Source organism: Melanostigma gelatinosum, assembly GCF_949748355.1.
Source record: "Melanostigma gelatinosum genome assembly, chromosome: 15".
In the NCBI taxonomy this organism is placed as follows: Eukaryota; Metazoa; Chordata; class Actinopteri; order Perciformes; family Zoarcidae; genus Melanostigma; species Melanostigma gelatinosum.
In genome coordinates, this window is record NC_136648.1 from 10,599,991 (window position 1) to 10,619,390 (window position 19,400).

The following is a 19,400-nucleotide window of genomic DNA, read 5'->3' on the forward strand; positions in this document are numbered from 1 at the left end:
TGTGATGTGATTGTTTATTGCAGAAATGATAGTGTGAAGCTAAGAAAGTTTGAATACAGTTTAAGGAGAAAAAAAAACAAAAGAAAAGCATCGTGTTAACAATTCAAAATGAATTCTTGAAAGCCCACCAAAGCCCAATTTTGTCGACAAATTCCTAAATCTGCATCCTCAGCAATATTATAAATGTGATTTCCAGAACATGCCTCATTAAAGCCCAGCAGGTCAGTTCACTCACACTATGAAAGAGAATAGATCATTTGAAATGGCCTCCGATCTAAAACAACGTTGCAGGTTTTCCTGCTGAAGCATGGTGGTTTCCAAATTTAAAAAAAATATATATATATATCGTAAATGAAAAGGCATAGCAGATTTGCTAAAGGAGGACATCGTTAACTACTACAACATTCAGTGTGTACTTTTGAAACCCTATTTACATAAATTTATCACTTTCATTATTCCTGTGAATAGATCTCACGGTGTTTAAACCAGTAACTCAAGCCGATAACAGGAGGGAACAAAAAAAAAAATACAGACATGTCAAAACAAAACAAGCCAAATGCATGTCGTCCAAACCCTCTTTAAGCACTGTATGTAGAAACAGTTATGAAACAAAGGCACAAGGAAATCTCTTAACAAAGAACGCATCAAAACAAAGAAGAAACTCATCAAAAGAAAAGCTAGAGTTCACTTCCACACCGACTGTGGTGATCTGTTCTGGAAACGGAGGACCACACCGCTGTAACCTGTGGTCCCAAACGTGTTCGTAACAATCTTCTCTTTAAAGCAAAGACTTTTCATATCATGAGAAAAAAAAAATGATCAAGTCTTATTAAAATGAGAAAACCGCTCACAAAGAAACCCAGAACAACTTAAAGACAGCGTACTAAGGAGACGGACGGAGCTGATGTGAAACCTTTTCACAAGAAGAAACTACTGAAGCAAGGAAACATCATTGAAGGGGTCTAAAGATGCAGACACCATGTGCATTGAGTAGCACTCTACTGTATATACACAAACATTATGGGAAACACTGTCCCCGATAATAAAAAACATCCATTCCTACAGTGAAATATGGAGGGCACTGCCTCCGATACGGACAAACACTGGTAGGCAAAAACTACCTTCTTCTTTTTCACATTATGGAAGACACTGCAGCCGATAATGTCAGGACGAGAGGCGTACATGCGCCAAGGGACCAGCACCGACAGCCAGAGGTGTGATATGTGAGCTGGCCTTGTTTTAAAGACCAATCCAGTGTCAGTAGTGCAGCGTTCTGAGAGGAGCCGGTTTGTTCAGTGCTCGTTCCTGGCCGTCAGTCGACATGTACGCCTCTGTTAAGCAGATGCTGCTCTTGTCATTTCGACAGTATAACTGTCATAACTATGGAAGGCACTGCTCCCGATAATTATACACTCATTTTTTTATAAAAAGGCAATAAAAAAATATTTATAGTGAACCCTGCCACTGATAAATAAATAACACAATAAATAGACGTACGGTTTTCAGTGCCAGGTGGTCGGAGACCTTCTCCCTTGGGTTTTTAAAGGCCTGCAGAGGTTTGCCCTCATGTCAGCAGGCAGAGGATTCAGGTAATAAAGACATTCTGATTTATTTGTTATTATTTAGGACTTTTCTAAAAGATCAATGCAGCACGAGTGTTAAGTGACGGCAAGTTACAACAGCAGACTGTCCAAGATTTGTTCGGCGCAACGTAACTTATCTTTAACATATTTTCGGTCTTTTTCAGCAACTTTAGTTGAGCAGCCGATTTCAGCACAGTATGAAATTATAGCTACCAATACTAACCAGCTCAGGTTTGAACGCGAGGCTCCGGCAGCAGTGGAAATACCTGCAGCTTTTGATTGTAATAATTGTGGTAAACAGTTGGAAAGCCTTTAGCTTATATGCTGGCCATTTGAGTTGTATTCATCTCCGAGCTGGCAAACACAGCCGGTCCTGTGACTATGACCTGATGATACTGTGCTGAAGAACGCTTTCATGAGGTAACGCCAATTCAAGAAGTACCGCCACATGTCATGGGCATCTGAAGGTAGTCGTTACTCGCACCAAAGTATTCAGAATGTCAGATTTAAATGCCACATGTTAAAAAAAAACACATCTTCCCGAAAAGGTGAAGGGGGAAAAAGTAAATGACCCTTTAGACTTTCTAGTTAAGGCATAAGGCGGAAGTACATTTTTAGAATTAATGTTTGGCTTTTTGGAGAGTTTCACAAAGAATGGCGATGAGCTCATCGCTCAAATGTTTGAGGCGATTACCGTGAAATTTGGTATCCGTTTAGTTACGGTCCCAATTTTATAATTTCCTTGGAGAAAAAAAAAAAAAAGAAAAGCTGTGCATCTGTGACTGCCAGCTGTGATAAGAGGGCATGAACAAGGGAGAGGAATTACTTCTTTTAGATTTCATTATCCAGAGACCAGATGTTCCCTGCTAGCGAGTTGGCACAGCCCTGAACTGTCCAGGTCGCCAGGGCAAACTGGTTGCGGAACAGGTCGACGTCTGCGTCGGGGTTGTCGGCCTTGAAGTCGTCGAGGTGGTTCAACAGAGCATCGAGAGTGTGAGGCCCGGAGCCCAGCAGGACGTGGCGGTAAGGGCTCTCTCTGGGAGACACATAGGGGGACAGGAAGTTCCTTTCCACCTACAGAAACGAGACCAACGGGACGATGAAAGAGGGACATCTGCGATGCTTTCTTTAAAGTCACTGGTATTGTTGTTTAAGCAAAGACACGTTAGGCGCTGAACAGGAGCAATAACGTTGTTTGTGAACTCGTCTAGTCTGGGTCTCACCGTCATTATGCGGTCATTGAGGATGCGGCACATCTCGATGTCCTCCAGGTCACTGTTCTGGATGTCTTCCACCAGCTTGCGAGAGGAGCGGCTGTAGGAGCCAGAGGCCAAGATTAACCACTTCACTGTGAGGGCCTTGGGCAACAGCTCCCTCTGAAAGCACACAGAGCATCCATTTGGTATTCTGAATCAACAGAACTATACAGATGTGCATCTTTTGGACACATTAGGGTTACACAATCAAAGCCGCAATTAGACAAAAAAAAAGGCAATAGAAACCGGTAACTCGGCTACTTTACAAAGTGAATTTGAAGGTAGAGTGAAATACAAAATAAAAAGGTAACAACCCAAATAGCCAAGTCAGCTGGTTCAATCCATGTCAGCAAGAAAACAGGACACTCACCTGCCTAATAGCAAAGACTTTGCCGTTTATCTGAGACACTTTGCCGCGGATAATATTGTTGTACTTCATCACGTCCATCCGCAGCAGATGATCGTGCACCAGCCTCAGCGCCATGTGACCTGCGAACCGGGTCGCTATCTCGGCCAGCTGAGTGACCCGGTTGCCCGTGGCCTGGTTCAGTTTCTCCCGGGTGTCCAGCATTGTGCCAGAGTACGGGTAGTTCCGAGAGGGGAGAGCCGAGTTATCGGAGGTGAATCCAAAGGAGACTGAGGGAATGCCAGAGAAGGCAAGGAAAGGATAAGCAGCATTATCCGACTTAAAAGGCTCCAACCTGGAAAATAAACAAACATGCGAGATGATGAGGAAACGGCACGGACGTCACGGCGATGTGTACACATTGACAGGATCAACAGCCTGGTCCCACTTACACATTCAACTCAAAGTTGAGCTTTGCAAATTGGGAGAAGAGTGTCCCAGCCTTGTCTGGAGAGTTCACCTGAGGAGACATTTGCAGATGTACATTATATCTTAACGCTCATCAAGCAAACTTGATAATAGTATTTAAATCATGACAATACGGCAGGCTTGTATTAATTGCACCTCTTTCATAGTGCCCTCGATCAGGCTGTGCATCAAGGGACTGGCTGCCACTTTAAATCCTGTCTGACCTGGAAAACAAGGCTCATATTTAGTCATTCTGAAAATCACATATTGGAAGCATTTAATAGCCTGAAATCCTGAAGTAAATACCTGTTACAACGCCATCCAGGTTGATGTAGGAGAAGGCTTTCATGCTCAGAGAGGAAAGATATCCCTGGATATAAAAAAAAACAAAATTCAGTTAGAGTCTTAACACCAATCAGTATTATTACAGCATCAAAGATGCCCATTAAGAAAACTGCAGCGGGGGAAATCTTTCTCACCTCCAACCACTCGGTGGCGCCAACACTCCCATATTCTCCAGCGCTCCAGCTGGCAAACACGATGCTCCTCCTCGGTTTGAACCCATCTGACAAGAAGATGATGAAATACATTAACAGAAGAAGCAGCGCCCTCACTACATGAGAGATATTACATTTTGACCAAACATATCCTGACTTTTCTTCTTCAGCTACTAAATAGTTACTGTAGGATCTAATGGGAAGTGTAGAGCCATTCTTCACCATTCCACATTAAAAACGTACCAGTCTTCACCATTCCACATTAAAAACGTACCATTCTTCACAAGTCCACATTAAAAACGTACCATTCTGCACCAGTCCACATTAAAAACGTACCATTCTTCACCATATCCGAGATGGAACGCGCCAACTCAGCAAGGACGCTGGTGCCGACGGTCGATGCAGCAAAACCTGCACCCCATGCATCCCTCTGAGCGCCGATAACCACATACCGATCTACAATTACAAAAGAATGAAAGAAGACATTCAGTGTCAATTACTCATTTTCAGGAAGTCTGTGTAGAGACTTCCTGATCACAGCATCTCCGTTTGTAAATTAACTCCTTTTACCTGCATCCACAAAGCCTTGGATGACCCCAAAGACATTGTTGATCTTTTTCTCTGTAAGAACGTTGTTGACCTCGACAGTAATGCTGTCGCTCTCGTCGCCCAGCTTGAAGCTGCCTCCCCATCCTCCGGGTTCACTCTGCCCCCCCAGCTGCCTGTAGGATGCAGACAATACATATTAACACTTTGTACGCCGCTTCAAAGTCAACCCTAGTAAACTATCACAGCGCAAAAGGAATATGTAATATTAAAGTACATCGTTTCAGTGTGTCCACAGCGAATGTGAGCCTTACTTCCGAATGTTGATAGCCATGCCTGCTGTGATGGTCTGAGCCAGGATCTTAGGCAGGCCTGAGGACTGGACGGGTGGAAACTGGGTGTGATTGAAGGAGGGGAAGCCGGGGGTGTAAGGATCCCCTGAACCCATGTGGACCTGTGGAGACATAAGACACAGAAGAAGGTTAGATGGAAAGTTTAGTCAAGTTTGCATCCAGCTATGATTCAACAGAGACCCGTTGAAGGCTTTTGTGTTCCGAACTAATCTCCCCAGCAGCCTTACTCTCAAACGTCTAGATGTTTTGTAATCTTTTTCATTTTAAATCTAAACGCTTATACCCGACCGGCGTGTTTAATTAAGAGCACAACTCTGACTTCGGCGCAAAGGTGTGACGACAGAAAGAACAATTGTGAGGCTGCCAATAATTTTATGGGAATCTCACGCCCTTATTTCTCACGAACTGCTAGCAGAACAAATAACTCCTTTAGAAACAGGTTTTGGAGGCAGCCCTAGCCTCCACTAATGAACGAATGTCAAAGCCAGTCGACCACAAAATACAAACAGAACCACTGATTAATCATCATCAGTACACTGAACTCGTGGGCTTCATTCTCCAACATGTTGCTTCTAAACTGTCAACACTCACATGTCCATAGAGCTGAGTGGAGTCTCCAATAGGGTAATCAACAGGGTCTTGGTAGATCAACACAGCAGAGGCACCCATTTTGGCAGCATTGGCTACCTACAAGCAAAAAAGAATAAAATGTATGTTGTCACCAACAGCAAAATCACATATTTCAGAGTGATTCAGGAAAGAAGAAAGTTTACAGTGATATAAAAGTCACACTGAACCACCCACCTTCTCAGCAAAGCTGATCCGCCCCGCACGGACCAACATGACCCGGTCAGTCAGGTTGATGCTCTTTTCCAGCAGCAACTTGAAGTCCCTTTCCTGCCCGTAAAACGCATACGAGACGGCACCCTGGAACAAATTAATATAATAAATAAACTGCATTGTCCTCTAAATAATACAAAAAAGTTCTCTCTACTTTAGCTTTTAGATTACCTTCACTGTTCCATTGGCACTGTAGGAGAGGAATCCCTCCGGACGCTCGTCCCTCCCGTTCTTGAACACAAATCTGTTGGAGCCAGAAGCTGGGGGGTCCTGGACCTTCACAAAGTGCTCATCGGTCCAGGTCTTCATGCCGTACTCTTTGAACTTGTTGAGCACCTTGTTCGCCAGAGACTCGTCACCTGGAGAACCAGCCCGGTGGTTGACGCTAGAAAACTCACTAGGAGAGAAGGAACGACAACGTGAGGGGGAAAGAACAAGGAGACAAGGAAACTGGAAACAATGACTGACTTTTTAAAATTATAATACAAATAGACATTTTGTGTGCGGCTTATAGATTTACCTGAAGACCGGTTCAAATTTGGCTGCAGTAAGTTTCTGAGCGAGGAGCTTTTTGACATCGTCCCAGTCCATGAGGGGGGCAGCACCAGTCTCGTAGACAACAGATTCAATTATAGGGTCCTTAGAGGCCTCACAGGTGGGAGCCATGTCCTTCTTACGATGAACCAGGTAGCCAATCATGTACCCTGTAGGTAGCAGTGGTTTTAAATAAGAGGCGCAACCAGGGGCAGAAGGGCAGTACACATCCAAGGACAGACTAGAGGCATCAAGTTACTGTCTAAACCACACAGTCAGCATTATTTAAATGCTATACCACCACCTGATCATGACAGTATTGTACAGTATGACATGTAGACCTCACATACTACTTCTTCACACATCCAGTCAATTACATTTCATTGAATCAAAGACTACAAGCCAAAGCCTGAATTCTGGATATAAGCACCTTTAGTCTCTTTGTTGCTCAGAGAGGGACACAGTCAACCTTCCGCTATAGTTTTTCTGATAAAAAAAATAAAAATAAAAAGAGAAGATTTTGGGACATCCCCTACATGAGCCTCAAGGATGCTCAGGGCAAGTCTTAGAAAAATCTGTTTATTTTCCTGAGATGTAACCTACAACTGAGTTTGTGGTTGAACTGTACATGTCAGCGTGTCTCTAAAGTGAGTCATCAGCATGGGTAGAAGAGCTGCTGAGTTCACTGGTGCCACCATCATAACAGATTCAAAGCAGTAGTCCTAAGATTGATACTTAAGGGACACCACGTTATTTTATGCAAACTAAATATAAAAACACACAGCCCCTTCACTCTCACCGATGATGAAGATGAGGAGGGTGGCGGCGGCCATGAAGCAGAGGTTCTTTGGTTTGCGTCCGAGGTTGTGAGCCACGGAGGGTTTGTTGTTGGAGTTCTGATTGAGGTGTTCTCCCACGCCGTTTCCCCCGACCTCCTCGTCCATTTCGGACGACAGCTTCATCTCCACCTGGCTGTTGTCGCCTTCCATGTTCTGGGTCAGGTTGAAACGTGTGTAGGAGTGCGGCTCCCCGTTAAACTGCAACGACAGAACGATGCTTTATAGCGCTGAGAGTAGTGGTGGGCGGTATACCGGTTTCAATTTCCCGTATATTAATTTTTCACACACACACACCGTCATACACACAGCCGAAACAACTGCTGTAACTCTTCAACAGGCAGCTAAATATATTGTTCGCCGCTATGAGCACTACAGTTTGAACTCGTTATCTTAAGTGTATTGACAGTCATGGTTATAAGGAAACAATTAATAACCCACAACTAACGCTCTTTAACAGGGCAAAAGACCACGACACAACAGTTTGTGACACAAGCAATTTGTAAAACAAAAAATTGTACATTTATAAAATTTCACCGCCCAACGCCATGCTGGGTACAGCTCGCTAGCTACAGTAACGTTACATTAAAGAACAGAACAGGGCGACGCAGGATGAAAAGACAGACCGGAGCTGCACCGATAGAGTCTGTGCCCAAGAGGGGAGCAGTGTCTGCTGTTTGGAAGAGTTTAGGTTTAAAAACAACAAAAAAAAAAAACAGACATTTTGCGAGTTTGGAGCCACTGTTGCTGCCGGTAGCAGAAAACTTTGGTTGTTTTCATGCATGTGTAATAGATGCAATCTGAAATTTACACCTTAAAAAACTGCAAACCTCTCTCAGTCATGTTTTTATGTTTGTTAAATTCTCAGTAGCGATAAGAAAATGATATGCTTACTATACATATTGCAAACAAAAAAACTTTAAAAAAAATATTTTGTGCTTTTTTTGATATTTTGGTCAGACCTATGAAACGCTGATTACTTTTTCTTTCTCCGTCATAGTTAGGTTTTCATCTAAGAAAGCACAACCATGTCATGTGCCAATAACGATTAAAAATCGTTCATAAATAACATGTATAAAATGTCAAACAAGTGTATAACAAAATGAACTTACAGACGTTGCTGTCGGAGAGCTAAAAGGAGGATGAAAGACGACCGATAATGAGCACTACGCAGGAGATCTCCTCCTGCAACGAACTGCCAAGAAGAAAATTGAGAACTACTCCCGGTTGGTTTCCTTTTACGCAATTATTAAAGTAAAGTCATTTTGAAAAATTGTTGTGACAAATGCACAAACGGGTTGTGCTGGGTAAGAGAAAATAAATGTAACGTTGACTGGTTTACATTTTGTCCTTTTGATCAAATCTGACAGGAAGTAGTTCACCATTGGTGGAACCAGGACTGCGTAGTGCTCATTTTCAATATCCTTAAACCTTCCGTGATAGACGTCAGGTGTAAGTTCAGTTTGTTGCCCACTGGTTTCATATGTATTGATTAATGTTACTGTACCTATTGTAGGGATGATTTCGACTTTATAAAATAGCACATGAGGCTGTGTAAAGAAGCAATAATTCATATTAACTATAACTCTTAAAGTTGTTGTCCCTTGCAGTGATTAGAACATATTCCCATCACTAATCTTAGTCAAGATTAATTCACAGTACATACATACATACATACATACAATAACATTAATTGCACTGAAAATATTCTCATGTCACACTGCCTAAATATCATTCAGCATGGTGTTGATAAAATGTAAAAGTAATTATTTGTTCCCAAGATGAAAGAACATTCAATTGTGCAACAAGTGCAGTTATTACTCATTTGAGAAGAGGCAATAATGGAAAGATAATTTCTCAGATCAAAGCTCGTTATTCGAGGATTTAGGTTGTAATACTCACAATTTTGGATATCGTTGACCTTGCCTGGTCCATTGCTGCTTCAGTCTAAAAAGGGAAACAAGGGAAGTATAAGTGAAGCATCCGGCCTGAAGATGGAATGAGTTTTAAATTCCCTGTAAATGAAAAGGGTATAAATAAAATACCTATTTCAACCATCCATTTTTCAAGTCTACAAGAGATTATACTGGAAAGATAGATTTTACATGGAATTCAAGTTTTTATTTCTATCCAGTGCGATACCGTTTCACTTGTGGGAATAATGGAGTGTCCAAAGAACACGTCCCACCTCTTGTCCAAACATCCACAGGGGTTTCCTTTGCTGCGCACTTGAAAGGCAGCACTGTTCCGCGGCACAAAAGGCCAGTGTCCAGCACAGACTCCGTGCCTCCATGTGAACTCCACCGCCAGTAGAATACAACAGCATAACTAGCTTGGACTCAAAATAAGAGCCAATCAAAGCAAGGTTTCAATTTAACAGAGTAACAAGACCCGAAACCCAGGTCAGCTGTATATTTTCGTAACTATTGTATTGCACCATCAGTGGAATAAGAGCCATGCATGCGATCACCCTCAGGGGAGATTATGTATGATGCTTCAGCAGCACACGGGGCTGAGACGGGTCAAACGGTATCTCTTTGCAGTCATATCTCATGCTTTTCTGCACAGTTCTTATTACACATTATATACACATCAGATGAATAACCACATATATTATGAATGCACATTAAGGTGTAAGAGAGACAATGCTACAGTCTAGAATTCCTCACCACTCAGTGAAAATTGATTGACCGATATTTGACACTGCATACTCACTTCCTGGTCTCTTACTGCTGTTTGAGTGTCACCAGTGACACTTTGTCAATCCAATGAACTACTGAGCCCGATTCACTGTATTTGCCAATAACTAAGGTAACCAAATACAATGTATGTATTAGTTGTGTACCCCTATGTGCATTTGTCCCCAACCGTTCAGCACATGACGTTTGGGATGGAATATGTGGAAAACGGAACACGTTAAAGTCACGGCTGAATAATTTCTTTGATTTCCTCCCGGTCTGCCTGTCTTGCATTGTGGACAAAGAGATGGATTGAAACAGTTGCTGAGATTATCATTGGGAGTTAATCACATGAACACAGATATTTTCCGCAAAAGTGGACCCCATATTGAGTAAGGAGCCTCTATGTAAAACGGCCTCTATCGGAGCCCAGTCCCACCGATAGACCGTTTGTAAAGCATCTCATCTGCTCCGATTAATTGGCGACCGCCGAAAATATGCACTGGAGAGGAGACGCAGCCTGCAGCATCCCTTTACACCGCAATGAGTGCAAACCAAATGAGACATTATGCAGTCAAGTCATTTGCAAAATGTTTGTAGTAGACATGACCGCAAAACCCTCTTTTAAAATTTTTTTTTTTTTTAATTAAAAAAAAATCCATTTAAAGAGAGCAGTGTTTCAGTTTCACCTTCAACCAACTAACTTCTTAATCCATAAGCAAAGCAACTCTTTCCCCAATTCTTATCTCAGCAACAAGGTGCATTCTGGACTCTTTGACAGAAAACAATCATGACCTCTTCTATCCTGTCTGACCTTTAATTAAAGAACAAAACAGACCAAAACCTTTCAAACAACCCCGGTCTTATCAAGCCCTGTAGTAGAGAATTATATGGCCTTAACCATTGCCACACTTACTGAACTTCGGACCAAATAAAAACACTGAAAACATTGTTGAGAGTAGACTCTGCTAGAAACCACATATTCAAAACATATTCAAAACATGCTCAAAACATACCAACAACTTTATTTGTGCACCATCTGTTCAGTTTCTTCTGTAATGAAACAAAAGTAAACCGAAAAACGACAAAACGATGCCGAGCTTGCCCGAGAGATTGATGTGTGGCGAGCAGCCAAAAGGCGGAGAAAGAAACTCTTAATGATCCCTCCAGACCAATTTACATGCTCTCCAGGAAAGAGATCCCAGACGGCACATTGCGTGAGGAGAGCCGTGTGGGTAAATGCACAAAAGCGAGACAAACAATCAGTCAGGCTCGCACTAACTTGCAGCGTCAAAACATGGCCTTGCTGAACTCCCAACAGCACGGATAAAAACCTAACAGTGTACTTCAAGTGTACGACAATGAAGCAAAAATGAGGGTGCAGCCATGTGTGGAACAATGCAGCACAATAACTTCGCTCTGCCAACGTTATATTTAGTGCAGCTAACTTTAGAACATGGGACGGCCTCAGACAACCCCGGGACTCCCTTCACTTCTTCAACCTTGAGGGTGATACAACCAAGTACATTACGCCTACGGGTCACAAAATAATAATAACAAAAAGAGCAGCCTCGCATTGTTCTTTTTCATGGCCTGCTTTGCACGCAACCGTGACACTTGACAGATATGCACTTCTAAAATAGTATCAGAACAGGCTTAGCTGCTTTGTGAAGCCAATTGCTCTCTAAGGTGGGTAGAGTGATGACTAATCTTACATACCAAACATACCGGGCCCGAATACTTTAATCAGATTAGCCACTTTTTCAGTTGAGACCTATGGATATTAGCAATGTAAAACAGAAGGCAAATCAAGAATAAATAGGCACAAACAAGACTCTGAACAAATGTCCTTTAAAAAAGGAGTCACTTTGCTTGTAGCATTCTCTGAACCACGACTTTTTATCTCCATTGACAAATTTTTAGCAAAGTGTGTGCAAACGAGATAGTGAGAGCAGACTGGAGTCACGCCCTTCTGGGAACGACACTTGCAGGCATAACCTGTTAGACATTAACGCTAAAGGAGCACGGCCTATGATCGTGCAAGCAGTTAATTAAAAAACATAAAGGTGTGAAACAACCCGCCGTTCTGTCTCCAAAATAACGCACATCGCATGAAAGAAAATAAAACTTTGCAAAAAACATGCAAGAGACTGGAAATAGTTTCTAATTAAAAAAGTTAAACTTGAACATTTATTTAACTTGAAGGACTGCAGGCAGATTAACATCAGTGTCTGAAAGGTGAACATCTAGGATCAAATCCCTTTGAAAAAAGTAGCAATAGCTTCATAAAAAGTGGGTTATGGAAGCTGTGGCAAGAAGACTTTTGGTCTCACGTTACAACAGAACTATTGTGAACTCTGTGACGGGTCGTTGAGAGGGGGAGGAAGAGGTCGGCGGTGAAACAGCCCTTTACACAATTACCGAAGAATTGAATCTTTCACTAAATTAACTTTAGCTAACACGCACGCAACTCCAGTTAGCAAGCAGACAATGTAGTCATTTTATAATGCTGACGTGATCATTTACCAATGATCACTATACTTGAGCAACAACTTAAGTTACACCTTAACAACATTACATGATTATTACTAGGCAGTGCAACCATAAATGCATTTGCCATAACGATGATAACTATCATCGTAGTGTTAAAGACCTGGCCTATTTGTCTAAAGGGCTTTGCCATCAGCAAATAATCCGGCTCTTAATACACCTTCTGTGTTTGAGTTAAGTGTATAGTCAGCTGTTGTTGGAAAACAAACTGCCTACTAACCTCTCATTGAGGGAGCATTTCAACTCCCGCAAGAACAGTCTGTTGTCACATGTCATAAAACCGTAGAACGAGATTTTCTCACTCCATCATTCCAAGAAGAGCCTCGTGGACTTCCTCTTGTTACAGTAAGAGAGTCGAGTATTCTAGGCGCCTCATATCCCGGTAGCATACAATTAAGTGAAAACTCTGTCCAACTAGTGGTTGAGCCTTAACTGGAAACACGAACAAAGCATCAGGAAATAGCAATGTTTTAAAGCAAAGTGTGTTTTTTTTTTAACAGAATACAGTCTGCAACGATGTATAGCACGAGATTACAGTATGTATAAATAATGTAGACAGATTTTAGCTGTTAAAAATGATTACATTGGGTTGGGGGTTACACGTTAATAATAGTCTTCATAGGAAATATAACAACCTGCAGTAGACAGGCTAAACTTACATTAAAATTTACAGAACCACGTCAAGTCCATCGTTTAACCAATATGCCGTTTACCTTGTAGAATACACACTTCACAAAGTCACAATTATACGGCTTAACACAAGCGCAAGTATAGATATGTGCAAACCAGTAGAAGATATTTTCAAAGACTTTTTTAAATAAAACTCTCTGGTTAAAATCCCCAGTAATCATTAACATTGAAAAAAAAAATTTTAAACTACATCAGACTGGTCTCATCCACTGTTTCCAACTTTGTCACGTGAACAAAGGGCACAGGGGAGGACACAGTAAGGTGTGGGAAAGAAAGAGGGTGAGAAAATGAGAACAGGGGCAGCAGGAGAGGAGTCATTGTGCTCTGGCACATCATGTGAGAGTCACACTGGGGGGAAAGCTCCAAGCAGCTGATGAGCCAGAAGTAGAACAGTGAGGCAGGACAAATCCCAAAGTATTGGGCCTGCACAAGTATTCTTAAAAAATAAAAATAAAAAAATAAAAAAAAGAGCAGCACATTCTGAAATATAGACATGAGCTGCAAGACAGGATGTAGTTTCATTCTATGCAGAGGGGAAGACGAGCTAGTGCAGCTTTTTTTTAAACTAGAATGCAGGTTTCGGTACAATTTGACAGTAGTGGTCCTACCTCCTGTGCACACAGGCCTCCCACCAGATATCACCAGGGTGTTTATCAGGTACACACTTTTAAAATTTGAGGCAGGAAAAGAGCCACTCAAATGACTTATACCACTACAGCCAGGCCTGTTCTTAACACTTCCATCCCAAATTATGAGATATACTTCTACGGTGTTTGTGACTTTAAATCATTAACAATTTCAATCAGTAACATGAACAAATTGTTTATTTTATTTAAGACAGGAAGGCTCAAGTTAACCTGCTGCTAGTCTGTGTTGAAATAGACTAGATATCACATGATACCGCCTTCGGGACAACTCCTCCAGAAACAAATACAGCTCCAGTTCTACCATATGTTGAAAAAACTATAGTCAATATTCAAATATGCACAGGCAAGGTTGGATTATTTTTTTAAAAACTCCAGACGTGAGATTACAGCTATGCATTTTGTAGTAAAGATAGCTTATCTATGCAGCAGCCTATTGCTGTCTGTCAAGGTCAGTAAACAGGGACAGTGTAATGTCTACCGCCTGACAGGGTGACCCACGAACAAGCGTCATTCAAGGATCTGACACCAGCTCGTGTTCAGCTCAGCAGGGCTCGCTTGAACGTGACTACCGGCTCGTGATGGCGCCCCTCGCTGCATTGGCAACCAACACTGTGAATAACGGTTCATAACTACAGTATATATGTGATGAAGAAGAGAGGAGACATGTTTCAACACAACAAGGGACATGTGGCGTAACCGCTTTCCGCTGCTGTGACGTTAAGCTTTCGTAATTAAAACGTGGTCGGACGCGTCCACGTTAGCGTGCAAAGGGTAACACATGCAGTGTATTGGGTATTTGTTAAACACACTCGCAAAAGAAACACAAAGGCTGATGTCCTTCCGCAGACGGAGTATTGTTCTGTTAGCGTTATATATTTCAGTACAATAAGCTCCTCCGGCTCGGTTTGAACTAGCTAACATTAGCAGCTAACGTTATTGGTCGGATAAAACTCTCACCTGTTCTTCCACACAGCTCAAAAAGACTTCTTCTGTGACAGCTCTTGACACGAGCTTGCTCCCCTTTGCTGCTTTCTTGGTATCTGGTGTGGATCAGCCGGTGCTCTTGACCATGCTTCTTCCCAGTTATACCTATCGGATTGGCAGGTGCTTACTAGGCGTAGCTTGAACGTCACTTCCTGCATTGCCTTGTAACCGCGGCAAACGAATCGCGAAATCCTGTGTGACCTCCTACCGGTTTGTTGATGCATGAGGGCTCCATGTGCTTTTTGACACTTTCAGTATGGTTTCTATACATGTCACGTCTCTTTTTCTTTCCACATATGTTTGCACTCATTTTAATGGAGAAGTAAGGTAATTATATAACCCAGTCTTTAATATAACTTTAATTTTTAAGGGAAAAGTGCGCTTTGGACTCCACTATATTTATTCGATGGCTTCTCTTAAATGTGCCCATAGGAGAATAATAGTCCATAAGGCCTTTATGAATATAATAGCCATACCAGGAGAGATGCATCCTAAAAATAATGAGACATTCACCGTTCATGTTGCATATTGTAGACTAGCTTTTTTTAGTTCCAATATAAATAACCGCACCAGTATTTTAGTTTGGAAGCCTAGGGGTCACCTCAGTCAAGGATCACCTTGAATGAACCCCAGTGTGTCACAGACAAATCGACGACTCCCACCTGCCGCTCACTTTGAAATGAGAACAAACATAACACCAGTGTGCCGAGGACTGGTAACTTTTCAGACCTTGCAGTCCACAAAATAGTGCTTTCTTTATGCTGCAGCTGTGAAAATATCAGCTCTAGGAAAGTAAAGGGAGTGCAGGCCTATTTAGTTTGGTCAGTGTGCTGACTAAGTCAGACGCACAGATTTGTTTTTTCAGTTAAATTGTCTGGGGCCATTTCGGCTCCTTTTTCTAATATACACATGAGCCAACTCTGGTAAATGATTTAGTGCGAGGGCAGACGTAGTCTGATTGGCCTTTATTCAACAGAAAAACGCACTGTTATGTCCATACAGACAGGGTTGACAAATCAAGAGCTCCTGGGATTGGGCATTGGTGGTGGGCACGACTGAAGCAGACGCCAGTGTTGGTAAATTATTTGTGAATCTTTGTAAACTTGGTTCCTTTTTTTTTTTTTACAGCTGGTTTTGCAATCACATTTATTTACCTTCACTTTTAACTATTGATTCTTGAACCAAAACAGCCTTTATAAGGTTGTGTTACTGTCCCTATAATTGCTCTTTTGGGTCTTCAGTAATGACATGTTTATGCCTGCTGCCAGGCTGCTGGTGTATGTTTAGTGCAAACTAGTCATTGGGAGGTCTGAGCTCAGATTTTAATAATTTTCCCACAGTATAATTTTCCCAAATCATTGCTTTTAAATGTCAAGTGACATAAAACGGAGCTGATGTGAGAATCATTCATTTCCAGGTAACTATATACAACAACAATCACCTTAAATCTTACTTTATACTGTGAACTTTGCACATTCCTGCACAAACTCTACAGCGCTTCCACTTAAAAAAACAGATATATTTTTACATTTTAAAAGATATTTTATCTTTCTTGACTTTTTGCACTGAAGTGATTGTTATGCACCAAACCACCAAGACAAATTGCTTCTATGTGCAAACTGTTTCACTGATTCTGAAGTCCACTGGTTTTTAGAACACGCATGTTCGTGCCCAATAAAGTTGCAGTATATCTCCTGCTGAACAAAACGGTGGACATGATAGGAATTTATTTCGGTCTTCTCTTAGAAACAGCGGTCTCACATTCAAAGATTTAGAGTTCTGAAAGTTCAACTGCATTTTTCACAGAAAGTCGTTGTTGTAGTTTCCTGCAGTCACCACTCCAAGAATGCAAAGTCGCCATAGAGACTGTCAGCAGATTGAATCGTCTCCTTTGTCTGTGTCATGACTTGACAACTGGCTGGTGTCAAGCAACAGGTAATGATAGCTCCTTAGCCTGTGCTGTTTGTTTGAATTGTTACCTCTGAGTCAGACACGTGAGAGGGGAACAGCACAGCGAGCTAACAAATGCTAATAGTGCCACTAATGGCACCATTACAATCCTCCAACTGTGCGAAAACAGTACAGGAAAGGTTTTCTCAGGAAAAAAACTATAATAATAATATTGCAAGGTGGAGGTGGTCCTGGACTTTCACTGGAGATGTCTGGGATTTATTTAAATTTTTTAAGAAACACATGTACAGTATGCACACACAGAACCAGGAGGCTGCAAGACCAAACCAACAGTGCTGAAATGATTAAGAAACACCTCATGCAACACCTTAGTTCCCTCCTTATCGGTGAAAACATCCGCTTTTTCAAACAAATACCATTAAGTAGTAATATTTGACGAGCATTTAACTGTTGGTCAAAAGCAGAAGCACAAGAAACGTGCTTGTTTTTTTTAAATGTTAACAGGTAACGGATTACTATCTTCTCTGTTGTGGGACAAGGAGATAAGACATTATACATGTTAACTATTAACATCATTGAGGAACTTCAGATGCGTTCTTGACTTCCTCTGAAGTTAATATCTGTGAATAGGCTTGATTTCAAAATAGACTTTTAGCCAATCTAGCGGTGTGGCTCTAAGGAAGCAAAGGGCATCGTCCACCACTTTGACACAAACTAAAATATCTCAACAACTATCTGATGGATTTAGATGAAATGTTGTGCAGATATTTATAGTCCCCAGTGGTTAACTCCTACTGACTTTGATAATCACGTGACTTTTCACCTCGCCATACGAGGTGGACGTTGTGGTTCAGAGAGAAATACACTCAGTGTCCACTTTATTAGGCACACCTTTACAATCGAATGCAGTCCAATACAACTCTGTTGTGTTGCTGATTAGCAAGTGTGCGCATGCTTTCAGGATAAACTAAGGTAGTGAACCTGGTAAATATTACCTGCTGAACATCAACATGTTAGTTTTGTCAGAGTTACACCACAACACACAGGGAAGTCAAACCGTTTAAATCCTTCTACATATTGTTTTCACAAAACCAAGATGAGAGTGGCTATAATACTAAGATGTAACAACTGTACTAAACCCAGCCTGATCTCGGAGGAGCATTTCTTTTCTTGGAGGAGCTCAGACCTGTGTGAGAGGGAAATGTCTTCCAGTTCCCATAATGCTGCAAAATCCCATTTAAAAACAGTTTGGTGTCAAAAACAGAGACTTGTCAGATCTGTTTGTTTCTGAGGTAAAGTTAATTGTGAGATCAGGCTTTGCAGGATGTAAACTCGGCGGCGGTGATCCTTTCTTTGAGGGTGGTCTCGAGTCAACCACAGCTGGACTTGTAATCTTTTGTGGACAAAGTCCTATGTTGTAGGATCTGACAAAACCAGCTTGTTGATGATACCTTATGCTGTACACACATTTACTTACAGTATACTGATCCCCAAAAGCAAGGTGAAAGAGATTTATTTTTATGCTTTGTCTTTTGAAAGTATTCATTTACACTTTCAAATCACCAGGTGCTCATTTAATTCTCTTGTCAGGCTTTTGCTGTTATGTTATTGATGGCAGAGGAAGAGGGTTAAACCACTGAACAGGTGTTCTAGTATGCAAAATAACAACCGAGAGGGAAAGTACGTTAGTAAAACACAGTTCTCTTATCTTTTCTGTTTCTGCTTTGTGTTTTTCAAGAATCAGTTTTCGGGTTTCCCACTTGAAGCTTAAAACATCATTGTGAAATGCATCTGATAAAAGCCCCAGCCGTGCGTGCAGATTTGCATGGGCTAATGACTGACATGGTTGAATTCAGAGGGACTCAAAATGAAGGTTCACCCATCTGGTTTATGGTTAGCTCGGAAAGTTCTCAAGGATTCAGATTTGGTGTTTGGCCTTGGGAGTTTGTTTTCCTACAGGAAAGCATGCGTCTGCAGCTGCTGACACAGACAGTCCGACGCAACCACAACGCACACCTGCAAGGGGGAAGACGACCAACCCAAACCAAGATTTCTTCTAAAACCCATTATAACTACACAGTATAACCGTGCACAGACAGAACCTGCTCTGACCAGCATGTTTGGTGTCAAGCAATTTTCAAACTTAGGTTGAACAGTTAGGCAATCATATACAAGTTGCAAGGGAGCCATTGTGAGTTTTGTTCACACCATGAAATACACGTATGATCATGAAACCGTCACATATCTTAGGTTGAAAGTAAAAGATCATTTTGAAAGTGTAATCTGTCTTTTTGAAGTGATTTTGCCAATACTGACACAAATGTATAGAATCTGGAAGCCTGATAAAGTGTGCGACCACACATACTCTCTCTCTCTCTTCGAGCCCGCCTTTTTTACCGAAATATTATCTGTTGTCGCCTTCCACCAGCCGAACAGTGATGCATCACTTTCCTCAGAAAAGATACCCTTATCACTGTCCCGCCCATGAGCTCTGCAGGGGGAAGCCCACAGACAATCTGCAGTTTAGGCAGTACAATCAGCCTGCCACAGTACAATCAGCCTGTCACAGTACAATCAGCCTCTCACAGTACACTTGTGAGAGACAATGCGAGGTGACATCTGGAATCCAAGGTGCTGCTCACATGAAGATGGAGGTGATCTGAGACTTGTCTCTTGGCACT

At 41.8% G+C, this 19,400-nt stretch overlaps 1 protein-coding gene across 1 annotated transcript; it reads right to left on the bottom strand.

Moving 5' to 3' along the window:
• LOC306789488 (transferrin receptor protein 1-like) lies at window positions 1-14,913 on the bottom strand. Its single transcript, XM_079285458.1, has 17 exons — window positions 14,782-14,913; window positions 9,162-9,206; window positions 7,223-7,460; window positions 6,410-6,593; window positions 6,061-6,286; window positions 5,854-5,976; window positions 5,641-5,736; window positions 5,011-5,150; window positions 4,721-4,872; window positions 4,487-4,606; window positions 4,133-4,218; window positions 3,960-4,023; window positions 3,810-3,877; window positions 3,638-3,705; window positions 3,210-3,540; window positions 2,807-2,959; window positions 1-2,657 (listed from the first exon to the last, which is right to left on the bottom strand). The coding sequence occupies exons 2-17, from the start codon at window positions 9,192-9,194 to the stop codon at window positions 2,415-2,417; spliced, it is 2,325 nt and encodes a 774-aa protein (XP_079141584.1). The 5' UTR covers window positions 9,195-9,206; window positions 14,782-14,913; the 3' UTR covers window positions 1-2,414.
• Between the last annotated feature and the right edge of the window lie 4,487 nt (window positions 14,914-19,400).

Excerpts from the sequence above, each read along its gene's own strand:
- LOC306789488 (XM_079285458.1), bottom strand. The coding sequence starts at position 9,194 with ATGGACCAGGCAAGGTCAACGATATCCAAAATT. Across the intron at positions 6,594-7,222 it reads CCTCCTCATCTTCATCATCG|GGTACATGATTGGCTACCTG; the intron begins GTGAGAGTGAAG and ends TGCTACCTACAG. Across the intron at positions 4,873-5,010 it reads ATGGCTATCAACATTCGGAA|GCAGCTGGGGGGGCAGAGTG; the intron begins GTAAGGCTCACA and ends TGCATCCTACAG.